This window comes from Pyrus communis, chromosome 14 (genome assembly GCF_963583255.1).
Source record: "Pyrus communis chromosome 14, drPyrComm1.1, whole genome shotgun sequence".
Lineage (NCBI taxonomy): Eukaryota > Viridiplantae > Streptophyta > Magnoliopsida > Rosales > Rosaceae > Pyrus > Pyrus communis.
The window spans coordinates 3,873,095-3,889,455 of record NC_084816.1 but is presented as its reverse complement, the minus strand read 5'-3'; the positions used below and the strand labels follow the sequence as shown (position 1 = coordinate 3,889,455).

The 16,361-nt window shown below is 35.5% G+C and overlaps 1 protein-coding gene across 1 annotated transcript; it reads left to right on the top strand.

Annotated features, from left to right (window-relative positions):
- Window positions 1-10,825: 10,825 nt before the first annotated feature.
- Window positions 10,826-13,794, top strand: LOC137715328 (probable WRKY transcription factor 26). Its single transcript, XM_068454615.1, has 5 exons — window positions 10,826-11,359; window positions 11,678-11,860; window positions 12,035-12,621; window positions 12,823-12,987; window positions 13,135-13,794. The coding sequence occupies exons 1-5, from the start codon at window positions 11,024-11,026 to the stop codon at window positions 13,577-13,579; spliced, it is 1,716 nt and encodes a 571-aa protein (XP_068310716.1). The 5' UTR covers window positions 10,826-11,023; the 3' UTR covers window positions 13,580-13,794.
- Window positions 13,795-16,361: the final 2,567 nt, after the last annotated feature.

The following is a 16,361-nucleotide window of genomic DNA, read 5'->3' as shown; positions in this document are numbered from 1 at the left end:
CTCTTCAAACCTCTCTGTCTCTACACAATCAATGTAGCGCTCACCGCAATTTGCTGCTGGCATGCAGTAAAGTCATTAGCTGGGTTGATAATTTTTATATATATAGTTAATCTTAGTGTGTGTGTGTGTGTGTGTGATGATATATAGGGTAGGGTTGTATCTCCTCTCTCACAATTTAGCAAATGCAGGAGAATTATACACTCTTCACTTCTCTATGTTTTTTCTAGTCCAATAGCTCGGTCTATGATCACGTACTATATATATTTATATCATTCTCTTAGCGTTTTCCATATCTGAGTCATTTCATGAGATACATGCAAATCCATGCATATATGATGTTCAGAAATATCATGATTGATACGGAGTCGATGATCTACTATTGTGCAGAAATGTGTTAGTAGTAATCAAATGGTTTCATATAGAAACAGATATTAAACAAAAAAGTTTATTTGTGACTTTCTGAAGCTAAAGCAGGAAAGGATATTTTGTTTGCAGATGAACTCAGTCGCTGTACAACAATATTGCTACGTCAAATTTTATGCAACTGTCATAAATTTTTCTTCTGACAGTAATCTTATCGGGGTCCTTTCTTCTCCTATTTTCTTCCCTTAATTAGATCCTTAGGAATATCAGATGCCTGCATTGAAAAAAATTGCTTGCGGAAGTGTTTGTTATCCGGGATTTCAAATCGAAGTTTGCAGATGTAAGAGGTTGTGAAACAACCGGGAAAGAGGGGCTGGTTCTGAAGGTGAAGACTTTACTTTTTTCCACCACCATCATCAAATTCTGTATTCATATCATTTTCAGTGTTAGGTAACGATACTTGAAATTCGAGGATGCCTTGCGTCTCAACATTGGTGTTTTTCAGCCATTAGTGGCTAGGGCATGTCGGCAACTAGAAGTTCTGGGCTACTTTTGGAATCCATATTATGCGAGGAGAGACGTTGCATTTGCTTATAAAAATGAAGGGTGATAAAAATGGGACTATTTCCGGCATTTCATAGTCAGCACATTTGTCCTGCTCCGTATCAAAATCAGTGCCACCACTACATGGAAGAATTGAAATCTTATATCAAAACATTATGAATGAATGGTATGAAATACCTAAAATACAAGAATTCTTGAATAATGAACGACGAGAGCTATTACTCGCTACATCCAAAAAGTTTCCTTTAATGAAAGACGTCAGTATTTGAGGCCGTAAATACCAGGGTTTCGGTTCTTGTTGTTGCTATTGTTCAGTTACAGATAAGCTATCTCTTGCCAGTACTTAACGAAATGGCCTTGTGCTGCTGCCTTATTGGCATGTGAAGGGGTGACAAAGTCAAGCTTCACACATTCTTGAAACCATTACTTCCGAAATATATTGTTGAGTGCATGGAAGCCCGTGATAGTGTGTTTCACTGGAGGGACAAAGCATTCCACGTATTTTAATTATTTCTGTTCTAATATTGTAGCTCAATCCTGTTAAGCTATAATACTTCAGTAATTATATATGAGGTCCATAAATTTCATCGACTGCCCTCATTTATATTCCCCCCACCATGTCCTTTTTCTTTCCTTTAAGTACATAAGAACAATGGAAGCCAAAATAACACCAGTCATGATTCCAGAAATTGTTCCACTAACCCTCATATCAAACTCCGACTTTCCTCGTTATAAGTGAAGAAGAAGCAAAAGATGATGACGAAGTTGAACTTGAGAATTCTCTAGAAGATGAAGAACAAGCTTTGTCTCAAAGAATCTATTTGAAAGAACAGATTTATGAGGAATATATTCAAGCCAACTAGGTGCAGTGACTATATCGCCTTTTCTATTTCTATGATCACCGTTCAAATTTCATCTAAATTCTAGGAAGCCATGGAGAGTGAATAAAAGGAGAAGTGGGGAGTTAGCTCAATTGCACAAGGGTACGTAAGAGAGCTATTGGTTGCAACTAGGATATATACCAAGAAGGAAAGTGTTGATGGGAAAAATAATGTATGATTTAAAGTAAGATTAGTTGCTAAAGGGTATGCACGACAAGAGGGCATTAAATATTTTTCACTTCTAGTACTCATCAGTTTGTGTTATGTTAATTTTTGTGACAGTTTGAACTTGAGCTTCTCCAACATGATGTTAAGACGTCTTTTCTACATAGTGATTTAGATGAAGAGATATACATGTCTCAACCAGATGGATATAAGGTGAAGTGGAGAGAGAATTTGGTATGCAATTTGAAGAAATATCCTTATGGCTTAAATTATCTCCAAGACAATTGTATTTGAGATTGGATGACTTTATGAAATGTCAAAATGAAGAATGAGTGTGAGATGAAAGATCTTGGTGAAGCAAAGAAGATCCTTGGCATGGAGATCAATTGAGGGAGAGGAAAGGGTATGGTGTCCTTGACTCATCATAAGCAATACCTGTAAAATTTCTGTTGAAATTAAGAGTTAATGATTCAACCAAACTGGTAAGTACCTCTTTAGGTCATCATTTTAAATTTAGTTCTTTATTATATCCTAAAACTAGCGAAGAGGGGCCGCATATGGAAAATATGTCATGTGCTAATTTGGGTGGTGTTTAATGTATGCAATACTATGCTCTAGACCATATATTTCTCATGATGATGTTGGTTCAGTGAGTCGTTATATGCATAATTCTGGTAAATAACATGGGCAAATATTGAGGTATCTTCATTGTAGAGATGTTTGTTTTGGAGTATTAATTCTGACATTGAAATGTCTATGTCGATTTTGGTTATATCCGTTTTTTTTTTTTTTTTTTTTTTATAAATTAGGAGATATTCTACAACCCATTGGGTGGACTAATCTCTCTTCCCATGCAGTGGTAATACAAGAGGTGACAATGTACTTAATTTTGGACTCCGGGTGAAACAATATACCAAAGCAGAGTTGCTGCCCTCAATGAGTGAATCCGTGAAAGTTCAAACTCGAGTTGAAAGTTCTAAACCTTTGTTTGTTTTCTACTGTATAAATATCTTAGAATTATTAGCTAGATAATTTAGATAAAAGGAAGTCTACTACATATAATGTGTTTATTATAGATAGATGAACATATAAGTTATTTTGGGGTTGATGTAAACCAACAGGAGGTTCATTAATTATGATAGCCAAATTGCTAGTATCTTGGAGGTTCATCATGATAGATATTGTAGCTAACGTAGAGATCATTCTTTAAAGGGTAATGCTCGAGAGACTGCCTTTTTAAGTCACAGGATATGATTGTTGTCATTTTTTTTATTATTTTTATTTTTATTTTTTATTTTAAATCATGAAATCTTACTTTGTTGTCACATCATGTAGTTTATAAAATGTGATCTAAAAAGATGGTCTCCATAATATTTTTCTTCTTCAAAAACTGGTCTCCATAATATTTTTCTTGTTCAAAAACTGGTATCTGAGAACAGCCCCATTAATAAGTTTGTTGACCACGATTGTTGGTGCTAAGTTTAAGCATTCCTTCTTGTGGTTCACATTTTGCACAGGTTTGGCTTGGTTTGAATTGTTCTCTTTTAAGAATTTAGAAATGTTTCAGATGATTTATTATAATTTTTGTATTTTTTAAAATGATAGAATAATTACACTATATTAATCAAAACTACGTAGAGGAAGGTTCAAACCTGGATCCAAACACTAAAGCGTGTTGCTCTAATCAACTTGAGTACACCCAAGTCTATAATTTTCTTATTATTTTAGAAATTGTTAAATATTGGTTTGCCTTCTATTGGGCTTTCTAACTGAGTTAGTCCAATAGGAAGTGGAGCTTGTTAAATATCCTCTTGTTTTTTTTAATTGGCTATTGCCTTTTTGGGCTTGTGAAGGGCTCAAATGTTGAAGTTTGCAGATCCTCATAATCCATTAGTCTAATTTTGCATACATGGAAGGTGGGCAATGGTAAGAGTTTTGGCTCCTCATGCCATAGGCTAAAATGCTAAATGAAAAAGCTCTCCTTTCAAAAAGCGCTAAAACTTACTCTGGTTTCTTTTTCGGAGGTAGATTCTCTATCCTCCCACTTCCCGTGTTCTCTCATGTCTTCCTGTTTTGTGTGATCACGGTTAAGCCACATCAACATTTTATATGTTTTTTTTATAGAGATAATAAGACAAAAAAAAATAGTAATATAAAATGTTGATGTGGCTTAACCGTGACCACACAAACAGGAGGGCACGGAAAGTGGAAGGGCAGAGAATCTGCCTCCTTCTTTTTCTCCCCGTAGGGCGCTGCCTATTATTTCTTCTTTGTTCCATCGTTTTTTACGGCTCTTCCATCCGTAGTAGTGATGGATTTTCCACCCTATGTGGTGGTTCTTTTCCCATCCATCTTCAATTTTCTCTTCGTTCTTTTTTTGAGTAAATCTAGCCTCCTATTTCAGTCACCTCCTCCACTCATCTTATTTTAGCTTTTGTGCCCTCTATTTTTCCCAAATAGATAACCCAACGCATCATTACAAATACGGGGTGTGGCTAAGGTGGCCCCGAATCCTCTCAAAGTATAAGCCTAAAAAATAACCTGGGTGCAGTTATCTCATATAGCTTATGTTGCATAAACACAGACACGAATATGGCGACACAACAAATCTCAAATTAAAAACAAAGAAATGTGACATGGCTAGGACATTGGGATTAAAATATAAAAATATTACATATATTAAAAACAAAGCTTCGAATTCATAATATAACAAAGTACTACTTATTTTTCCTAAACAAAATTAAGCAACAAATTCAAATTATGCACACCCAATCAAATTAATCAACATCTATTATCTCTAAATTTTGGAGTCCAGGAGGAGTCATGTCCTGCTCTATTGCAATGCCCAATCAACTAGTCGCTAGATGATGATGCACATAGAATGTGGAACCAAGTAGTTAAGGAACTGAAAAGGGAGGCACAGATTAGAGAGAGAGGACTGAAGTTAGGTTGAGGTATGTGGCTCTTTTAGGTTTTAGTTTCGATATTTCCAAAAATGTCCCAAAATGTTTTTTTTTAAATTACAAAATGGCCCATGTCGTGTCTTGACTATGTCCAAGCCATGTCTTAACCGTGCCCAAGTTGTATCTTGACCGTGCCCAAGTCGTTGACCATGTCCAAGTCGTTGACCATGTCCAACCTGTGTCCGAGGTGTGTTGGCTTGTTGGAGTGTTTTTTTTTTTTTTTTTTTTTTTTGACAAAGGATAAATTTATGTCCAACCTGTGTCCGAGGTGTGTTGGCTTGTTGGAGTGTTTTTTTTTTTTTTTTTTTTTGAAAAAGGATAAATTTATTGCCAACAACAATAATTACAAACAAAAGGTCCAAATAGAAAATAAGTATAGAAAGAAGATGGACCATAAAACAGAAAAATACAGAAAAATGCAAACAGAAAAACCCTAATAGAGCTACAGTCCTTGTAGCCATTGCTGCTGCTGTATACTTCTCGCTCCATGCCATGAGCAAGCCGATTAGTTGCCCCCTTCAATTGCCTACAATCACACCAACACAAACCCTAAATCCGATTAAGAGAAAGGTTGCATCATCCTTCCGAGACCACCCCAACAACAATCGCCACCACATATTAAAGAAGCTATAGTCTTTGTAGCTAAAGGAAGACCGCAGAAAGACAAATCTCACAGCCAACATTGCCAACGAGGGCGAACAGGTGGAACGACCAACAAGGGTCACCCAAGGTGGTGGTGCAAACACCAGAGCTTAAGCTCTACACACCCTCCCAAGATTTCGCGACAAATCGTGAAGAAAATAGACGGCAGTGGATCGAAATTGTAGATGGTTGGAAAGATGATGGAACCCATTAATGAAGATGATGGAAAGGGATGTGGAGGAAACGGGTTATGTGGAAATGGGGTTAAAGATGGTAGGATCAAAAGGAAAATAGGGCAACATAGTGATGATGGCAGGAGGAAAAGAACTGGATGGAAACATGGAAGATAAGCAAGCAAACAACAGGAAGAAAAGGAAAAGAAAGAAACAAAGGAGAGCCATGGGACTGCCATCGACCCTCGCCACAGCTAGAGATGGCGGCGACGTGAATCTTCAAAGACTGGTTGCACTCACACAAAGGTGAGAATGACTCTCACAGACGGGGAGAAAGGCTCTCACAAACAAAGAGAAAAGTACCTTGTTGGAGTGTTATGGAGTATCCATGCAACCTAGTAAAGAAAGTTGAGGTTTCACTATAAAATCAATTGACAATATGAAGAGTAGCTTAACCTCTTATAAGCCCATGCAAGATCTCTCCTCCCATCAATCTAGGACTTATTGTTAACACCCCCTCACGTGTGGCGAATTTTCGAGCCTAACACGTGGACAACACAACGGGGTGACTTGGAGCACATGTGGCCGTTTGGCTTCACACGTGAGACAATATGCCCTGATACCATGAAGAACGTTGAGGTTCCACCATAAAACCAATTGGCAATATGGGAGGTCGCTCAACCTCTTATAATCTCATGTAAGGTCCCTCCTCTCATCAATGTGGACTCATAAAATGTTTATTACTATTAGAATTTTGTCAATCAACATTTTGTGCTTTTTAGGATAGATTGATGAAGAAGGTTAACCTTAAGTTGGCGAGGAAATTTTTTATTTTTGAGGAATTGTTGAGAAAAATTATTTTTGACCTAAGTTATTGAAAAAGAGAACTATTTAATTGACTTATGTTAGAGAATGAGATGTCTCTGCGGTAAAATGTCATGATTTGCAAAAGGAGAGTTGGTGAAGATAAACCAGCATCAGGATGTATATGCATTATCATTTTTCACAACTGCGGTAAAACTTCATGATTTGCAAAAGAAGGAGAATGCAACAACTTACCAAAAACCTATACGAGTGGAGCAAAACGCATGAGAAATCTAAAAAGGACTCACAATCCACACAGGTTTCATGTGCAAGTTGCTCCCGCCGCGCCTGAACCACTGCTGGTATGGCGACAGTCGTCACCTCACATTGTTTACAGCCATCTTCTTCCATACATTTTGGACATTATTCATGAATGAACCTTAAATCATGATCGATGGCAATTGGACATTACTCAATTCGTAAAAGTGAGATGCTGATTTCATTAAGTTAGAATATTGATTATTGAAATTTCTAAGAATAAATTGTCCAACAACATTATTATGTTTTTAAATAAGGAGGGCATTTTTTTTAAATTCGTACAGGGCCCACAAAATGTCAGAGACAACTCTAAATTAGTGATGGACAATCAGTCCATGCAAAAATTATGCTTTGACTATATATAATTTTATTTGTTTTTATTTTTTCATCTTTTTGATTTGATTTGTTTTGTTTTGTCAAAAAGTATAATATTAAAACTTTTATAACGTTATAAAGTTGAGACCAAATCAATTTTATAATTTTAAAGTGATTATTACTTTATAAAAGTGTAGATAAAAAGGTGTTATTTATTGACTTATTAAGTAGAATTCATGGGGATGTCATATAGGAATACCAAAAGTTCTATGCCAAGAAGCTATAAATATGCTTGAGAAGTTATAAATATTTTGGCTTTAAGAAGAAGGTGTTCATATTACGAAGCATTATGTAATCCAAGTTCAATGATTTGACATCAACTTTAAAAATTAATGCATTGTCCTAAACAACTTCAAAGAAATATTTTAATTCACAAACTTTTGTATGTGACATTGCATATTTTGTACTCATTAACAATTGTTACATGTGTTGGAAAAAAAAAATACAATTATTACATGGGGATTTTATTTTTATAAGTAACTGGTCTCAAGTTGAGATATATTTTTTTTTATAATTTTAAGGAAATTATTCTAATTATAAAATATTACTTTAAAGAGATTGTACTGTATCAAACGAATAATTAACCAAAAAAACACTATCGAAGGAATCAATAATCATGAGATACAAGACTGAAGACTTCATCTGATTCGGTTGAACTCAATACTTCACATTTTCATATGGTTTGAAGAGGAATAGAGGGTCAAAGATGAAGAAGGTAGAATTGTGTAAATAAGAAAAGTAATCCTAAAAAACCTTGCATATGAAAACCCACGAGGTGGATTACTGTATTTGAAAGTACTCTCTTGTTTTTGTCTTTGCAAAAAATGACTTAAAAATTTTAGTGTACCCACTTAGTAGAATCATATGATGTATCTTACTAATAAAAAGGCCAAACCAACAAAGAAGCCTTTATGTGATCAAAGCATATATGACGCTTTCTGGAAGATGAAAATTTTATGGTCCTCCGGAATATTTTATGCTTTTAAGTTTTCAAATGTAATATTTCGATCATTAATTTTTTAATCAAAAATCTAATGAATATTAAAAATATTTGAGTTTAGAATACTCCAAAAAATATTCCCAAGTGGTTGCTTTAGACGGAGAAATTAGTAATTCGCTTGGGTGGTGATGGGGGTTCCATTTGATATGGGTGCCTGTGGTGGTGAGGTGGCATCGAATATGCTTCATTGGGTCGTGGTGGTGTTAAACTATGCTATTGGTCTGGGTTTGAGGCGGCGGTGGTGGTTTGCGACATGAAAACAATGTCGGAGCAGGGCTGATGGTGGTGGTTTGTGACTCGTCTTTAAAGAGGGATTCAGAGAAGCAAAGAGAAAGTAAAGAGAGAGAGAGAGAGAGAGGAGAATAATGAAAGTTGGTGGGCTAACTAATCTTTTTTTATTGATGAGTTAAACCAAGTGGCCCTTGCAACTTCAGAATTTTTGTCAACCGTTAGATTCAACATTCATCAATACAGACTGTTTGATTTTTGTAGAATGCAATTATACGTAATTACTAAAGATTTTTCTTAAAGAAATTGTTATTAACATTTCAAAAATCTCGTTCTACATTTTTTATAAGTATATTTTTCTTTCTAAATATAGAAAATTTAGAGTGTAAAATAAAATTTTTGAATTAACAATAATAATTTTCATTCGTAAAAGGAGAATAAACTAGGTGGTGTCGTTATAAGTTCTATCCTAGCTTTTTCTTTTTTCACAGAGATTTGAGATGCTTTACTTCTAGATTGCATGGCCAGTGGATAATGCCCCTTTTGACACGGTAGGAGATATATATGTCATGCATCTTCTAGATTGCACGACTTCTGGAAATATCTCACGTAGGATCCTTGCCACTTGCCAGCTTGAAAGATACAGCTCGAGTGAGGCACCACGAACTAGCTCAATTTACAGCTAAAATTTAATTTTGGCTTACACATTAGCTTACATAAGGGTCTCAAAATCATCACATCATCAATTTTAATGAGTTATCATTTCAATATCTCAAGGTTTGATATGAGAAAATTGAAACTTCGTGGTGTATCTTAAAAATCATCCAAAACTGAAAGGATGTGAAATGTAGTCAACCTTATGATAATCACACATGTTTGTTAATAGTTAATAGTCCATTTTAGCCTTTTCAATTTGGAATTAAACAGTTCATATTAGGTGCATCTAATAACCAAAAAGCACCATCTTAGCTAATTGGTTGTGCTAATCCACAAATCACATTGGTTTTTCCTGAATTTTAATATCCAACGGTCATGTTACTTTCAAGTTCTAACTGAAATCCCCTCATTTCCTTTTAGAGTATCATACAAGTTTCAAATTAATGGATTTCAAATATTATTTTAGCATTAGCTTAATGTAGCTTATCTAACTCTTCTCTTAACATCTTTGATTTTTCGTAAACGTCCAAAAGCAATCATGGCCTGGAGATTAAGAAGAGTTCTTTTTGAACACATAGTTCAATATTACATGAAGAAGAAAATGTAAAGAAAAAATGCTATGAAAAGGGTAAAAGTAATTGGAGAATACATGCTTTTAGATAAATTCGAAGACTATAATTAAGAAGAAACTAAAAGGAAGCAAGAAAGGCACCCAAAAGTATATTTTTAATGTTTCACGTGATGGTTTGAATCGAAAAATCACTAGACTAAACATGATTATGTCTTCATTACTCAAGGTTTGGTATGGTAGATACCAACTCAAGCGCGGGTGGATGAATCTTATTGAAAGTATGAATCTCACGTTAGAAATTAGATAATCTCATAGACTTATAGAGTTTTTTATTTTTTTTTATTTTTTATTAAAGGCTTATAGAGAGTTGGATCACTCTTTATATTACTATAGTTCGTTTAAGAATGAAACCTCAATTTTCTTTCATAAATCTTTAGGGAGTCAAAACAACCTATCATAGATTGGCTCCTAATAATTTCTTTATAATATAAACATAAAAAAAAAAAAATTGTACTAAAAACTACTACAAAGTTTATCGTTTGTTATAAAAAGTTTTTAAAAAAAAAAACATACAAAACTATCTTAAACTAAATTATTGGACTTTACTCGTTGAATGAAAAATTACGAATAATGTGAATCGTAATACTGAATAATTACAAAAAGTTCCAACAACAGACTTACAACATAAGTATATTCTAATAAGTTAATTACCCATATCAAATTCAGATTTATATAATTGGTAACGAATAAGAGAAAATGAAAAATATTAAGGGAATGAGATCGGTATGTATTAGTTGATAACTTGAATTTGAACTGTTAGATCAGATACATTATTCATAATGTATTTTATTCAGTTGATATTAATTATTTTTGTTTACAAATTAAATCTCCAAATTGATATTTCTTAAAATAAATATATAAATACAACTAGTAGAGCTTAAGGCCGCCAACCAGTCAAACCCACGAGCTTTGACCACAAAAAAATTCCAAATAAAAACGATTATTATTATTATTATTTTGGTAACGAAAAAAGTTACAAAAAATTATTCAACGGTCAAACATCCCCTGAGTTTCTCAGAAACCTCCCTAAAAGACATAGAGAAGAAAGAACAGAGAGCCTTGTGCAATACGTGACCATCCTCTTCTCTTCTTCCACAGTAATCTCTTAAAGCCAGTTTCCATTTTTTGACTCAAAACTGATCTCTCTCTCTCTCCTCTTCTCTTCTTCCACAGTAATCTCTTAAAGCCAGTTTCCATTTTTTGACTCAAAACTGATCTCTCTCTCTCTCTCTCTTCTCTGTTTTTCTCTCTCTTGATTGATGGCCTCCTCTTCAGGGAGCTTAGAAACCTCAGCAAACTCACACCCAGCAGCCTTCACTTTCTCAACGCACCCATTCATGACCAACTCCTTCTCCGACCTCTTAGAAGCCGGCACAGATGAGTACTCGAACCCACCTAGATACATCGGCCAGGGCGGGCTATCGGATCGAATTGCAGAGCGTACTGGGTCCGGCGTACCCAAATTCAAGTCCCTACCGCCGCCCTCACTTCCCATTTCTCCTCCCTCTATATCTCCATCTTCCTACTTTGCTATCCCACCTGGGTTGAGCCCAGCTGAGCTTCTTGACTCTCCTGTTCTCCTAAACGCTTCAAACGTATGTATATGTATATGTGTGTGTATATATATTATGTTTGTATATTTTGGATTTCTGTTTTCTTGGGTTCTGCAGTTTTCCCAGTTAGGATTATGAAGAAATTAAGATATATTAAAAAATAATAATTGAAAAAGAGGATATTTGTGTGATATTTTTCATTTCTGAAGTCAAAGTCTTCTGATTTTCTGAACTTTACTTTTCTGGGGTTTGTTAATTTTTCTGTTTAATTATTGGGTAATGTTTTGTTAGTTGTAATACTGTTTTGTTTTGATAGTTTTACTCATTGTGTTTCTCTTGTTTTGTGTTATTTTTTACCAGATTCTTCCATCTCCAACTACTGGAAGCTTTGCAGCTCGTGGGGCCTTCAATTGGAAGAACAACCAACAGAACGTAAAGCAGGAGAGCAAGAACCACTCAGACTTCTCTTTCCAAACCCAAGCAAGACCTCCCATTTCTTCATCATCGTCAATGTTTCAATCCTCAAACACCTCAATTCAAACTGTACGTAATCTGTTTTTTCACTTCCTTAATGTCGTATTTTGTCACACGGTCCGTCTCTGTGCAGGGCGTCCTGTCTTTATTAAAACCAAGTACTCAATTTTCTTCAAATTTGATCTCCTTTATCGACACGATTGATTGTTTAGCAACTAATCGATTACTATTTCTATCTTTCAGACACAAGAGCAGGCATGCAACAACAATTACTTTCCGGCTCAAGAACTCCCAAAGCAAGAATATGGTTCTGTTCAGACCTTGTCATCTGAATTGACCACCAAAACTCTCCAAAGTAATGCTCCGGCGAATGGCGGTTTCAACCAGCAATCTCAGACCTTGAGCAGGAAGTCGGATGATGGTTTCAATTGGAGAAAATATGGTCAAAAACAAGTGAAGGGAAGTGAAAATCCCAGAAGCTATTACAAGTGCACTTACCCTAATTGCCCAACTAAGAAAAAAGTAGAGAGGTCGTTGGATGGACAAATCACTGAGATTGTTTACAAGGGCAATCACAACCATCCCAAGCCACAGAACCCTAGAAGATCATCATCAAATTCTCATGCAATTCATGCTTTCAATCCCACCAACACCAATGAAATCCCAGATCAAACTTATGCTAATCATGGCAATTCACAAATGGATTCCATTGGAACTCCTGAGCATTCATCGATATCGATCGGGGACGATGATTTTGAGCAGAGCTCTCAGAGGAGCAAGTCAGGAGGAGGGGAGGAGTTTGATGAAGATGAACCTAATGCAAAAAGATGGTAAGTTTGATTACTTAAGGGTATCGGTTTTGACACTCGTTTTAACCATCTGCGCTACAAATTGATTATTTTATAATTTTACATCGATTCTCCGGAGAAGTGTTAAAATTTATAGCCTTGATTTATGTGTACATTATTTGTGTGTTTGGTGCCATTATTTGTGAGATTAATTGGACTTTTCTTTTTCCCATGACTGTACAGGAAAAATGAAGCTGATCGCAATGAAGGAATTTCAGCACCTGGGAGTAGAACAGTGAGAGAGCCTAGAGTTGTAGTTCAGACAACTAGTGACATTGATATTCTAGATGATGGATACAGATGGAGGAAGTACGGTCAGAAAGTGGTAAAAGGCAACCCAAATCCAAGGTAAAAAGTTAAAACCCTCCCCCGTAATCACGATTTTGATATTTACTTTTTCAAACTTTTGAAATATGAATTGCTTTTGATGGGAATGCATGTATTTTTGTATTTTTTTTTTTTGCAAAAGGTTTATTTATTTTTGTGAAATTGCAGGAGCTACTACAAGTGCACAAATCCAGGATGTCCAGTGAGAAAGCATGTTGAGAGAGCTTCTCACGATCTTAGAGCAGTGATCACGACCTATGAAGGGAAGCACAACCACGACGTCCCTGCCGCTCGTGGCAGCAGCAGCCATGCTGCTGTCAATAGGCCTATACCAAACAACAACAACAATGTAGCTTCAGCAATGAGGCCTATAACTCACTACACTAACAATTCTGCTAATACCAACTCTCTTCAAAACTTGAGGCAACCAACATCAGAAGGGCATGCTCCCTTTAGCCTAGAGATGTTGCAGAGCCCGGGAAGTTACGGATTCGTGGGGTTCGACGGAAACTCCATGGGATCATACATGAACCAAACACAGCTTAGTGACATATTTTCTAAAGCCAAGGAAGAGCCAAGGGATGATGCATTTTTTGAATCATTGCTGTGCTGATAGGGTTTTTTTTGAAGTCTTATATTTCGGGAAAGGGATTAAACCGATAGGATATTCACACACGCACACAGTCGGGTTCTTTCCATTCGTTTCTTTTATTGTTTGTTTATTGTGTTGTGTATATTTTTTTTACAATTACAGGGATTGTTTTATGTATATTCATAATTGTATGGGCACGTAGGAAGAAAGTTTGTCAATGACTTTTCATTTTTTTTTCTTTTTTGTTTTGAGGGTTTTCTTTGCTATCTCAGCTAAAGAGCCTCGAATCAATTTTTTTTTTTTGTATCCCACATATGTTTATTTTAGTTCAATATTATACCATTTGAAATGTGGTTTCTTTTCCCCCTCATTAACTTGAAAAATGTTGAAAAATTCACATGCAGTTTCAAATGATCCAACTGAAACTCAAAATCGTTATATAAAAATAAATGGCTCTTAATTACTTAAGTTACATACGATTTTGTTCTCTATAAGCCAACAACATTTAGAAGATGTGGAACTCATAAGATGATGTCTTTTAATTAGAAGTGATGTTATTCACCCACGTCTATTTACTTCTCATACGTTTTTGTTTGTTAATTTTTACATTTCGATCATCTAGAACCATTTTATCTGATTGCTGAGAATTGAGATATATGTAAAAGTAAAAGTGAGTGCAAATAACACAACCGGCAGTCAGATTTGCAATCGTCATCAGTTACATCTTAAGCTGAGGTTTGAATTGGTCAAATATGTTGAGCTGTAGATTTTGCATTACTTAGTGCACAAGTTGGTCAAGGTCCATTTTGTATATTTCCTTTTATTTGTTACTTTCCCACATGGACATTTCTGGATTGGTCCCTTTGGTGGGTCCAGCTCATATTAAGCCGCGTTCATAGTATTGGGTCATGAATTGTAGTAGTCATGAATGGTCTATTTTCTAACTATTTGTTTATTACAAATAAGCCCTCTGAATTGTGGGAATATCTCATTTCCTCTACAAACATTTTTGTCGCGTTTTCCTAAAACACTTTCAAGTGTGTTTATTGAGAACAAATGATAGACTTTGTAAGGAATTGTCCTGGTTGTTAAGAGTGTTTAACCTATTGCTTTTTTAGTTCAAACCCCTTATTTCTTTAATGTACTTTGAAATAATAGTATCGTTTGTGATAAAAAAAAAATAACAAATGACGACATGTCTAAATTTCTTGATAATCTGAAAAAGCAATCTTGGGTTGGGACTTATTGTCTTTTGTGACCTTCCTGGTTGTATTAAGAATTTTTAGATGACCATTTACTATGTGCTTTTAAGTCTTGTGCTATTTTGTAGTTTTATTTGGGCATTGGTGTTTTGCCTCTTCATGAGTGTTTGTCGTTTCCTTCTCCGCACCCATTCGCACTTTATTGACCTATCTTGTGGTAAAGAGAAGAGAGTACAAAAGAATAGTAAACACACCACAAAACAATTCTAAATATGATTCAAAAAAAAAAAAAAAAAAAAACACACCTTTCGGAAGTCCAAGGACTAATTGAGATGAAAGAAAAATTTAGAAACCAAAGTGGGAAAACCGAAAGTTTGAGTGGAAAATTTGTAATTCCCCAAGAAATAAATAAAAAAAAGTTATCCTTAGTGGGTGGGATGCGATCAGATCATAAGAGCAGGACACTTGCGTGAGCCACACGGTGCGTCCACACACCCAATGGGATGCTGAGGCCTGTCCGATCAGTGTTCACACACACCCACCGACCGACCAAGCAAATAGCTTATCTAATTACATGGGTTGTATTCCTTAATCCATTTTTATATTAATTCATTTTACTGATCTTTGTTCCCTTTTAATTATTCCTTAATCCTCTTTATCTATTGGTGAACCCGGTTTTATGCTGCGATTGTCAACTTGTCGTTTGGTGAGTTGTAGATGGCGCCAAAAGTTAGGGTTCTTTTTAGGGTTCCATGATCCGTTAAGAGTACAAGCAGCTCACGCATCCGATGTTTGTTGTTTACGTGTACGATACATGGGAGTGTGGGTTATCCTTAAATGGTGTTCGATTTTTGACATGAATTGCATGTGGAAAACCAGACAAGTTGGTATTACTTGTAGGTGAAAATGTTGGATAGATGGGAACAAAGGTATCCCAGAAATAAATACATGGAGTTTATTAACAGAGAAATGCTAGGAGATTCTTTTAAAAGTAGGATTTTTTATGGACTTTCTGCAACATTATATTTTTTTGCATAATGTTTTATAAAATTGGCACGAGAATTGACGTTAAATTATGAGGTGACAAAGAATTCATAGAGAATATCACTTTGAGAAATTTTTCTTAACATTTATCATAATCTAAGCATTATCAAACATATATGTAGTATCATTGGGAATTAATAGTGCACTTTTTGCAATCTACAAGTAACATATTTCGCCACCAGTTCTTTACGAGCCTCCTGCACTTCGTCGGTGCCGGCATGGGAATTCTGATGTTTAGGGTTAAGAGACTTAGGTTGAGCTGGATTTTCTATGCTTTCTCGGCATGAGCTACGTCTCCAAATCCTCCATGCGCTCTAGCCTCCATCTCACTCCCCAGCCTCTCCGAGCTATATAGGTTGACAAATCATAACACTAGAGGAAGGTTAGGACTTAGGAGCTCCGTTTGTGTTCCACTCCCCTCTCCATCTCCTGGGTGTTGACAACGGTTGACTTAATAATGTGTGCAGAGTGATTATCAGTCGTTGATGCATTGCGTTATTCATTTATATTAACGATTGACAGTTACTCACTCGCATCGATCAATGTTCTTAAGATCG

Coding starts and splice junctions, on each gene's coding strand:
- LOC137715328 (XM_068454615.1), top strand. CDS start 11,024: ATGGCCTCCTCTTCAGGGAGCTTAGAAACCTCAGCAAACTCACACCCA. Junction 11,360..11,677: donor TTCTCCTAAACGCTTCAAAC/GTATGTATATGT, acceptor ATTTTTTACCAG/ATTCTTCCATCTCCAACTAC. Junction 11,861..12,034: donor CAAACACCTCAATTCAAACT/GTACGTAATCTG, acceptor TCTATCTTTCAG/ACACAAGAGCAGGCATGCAA.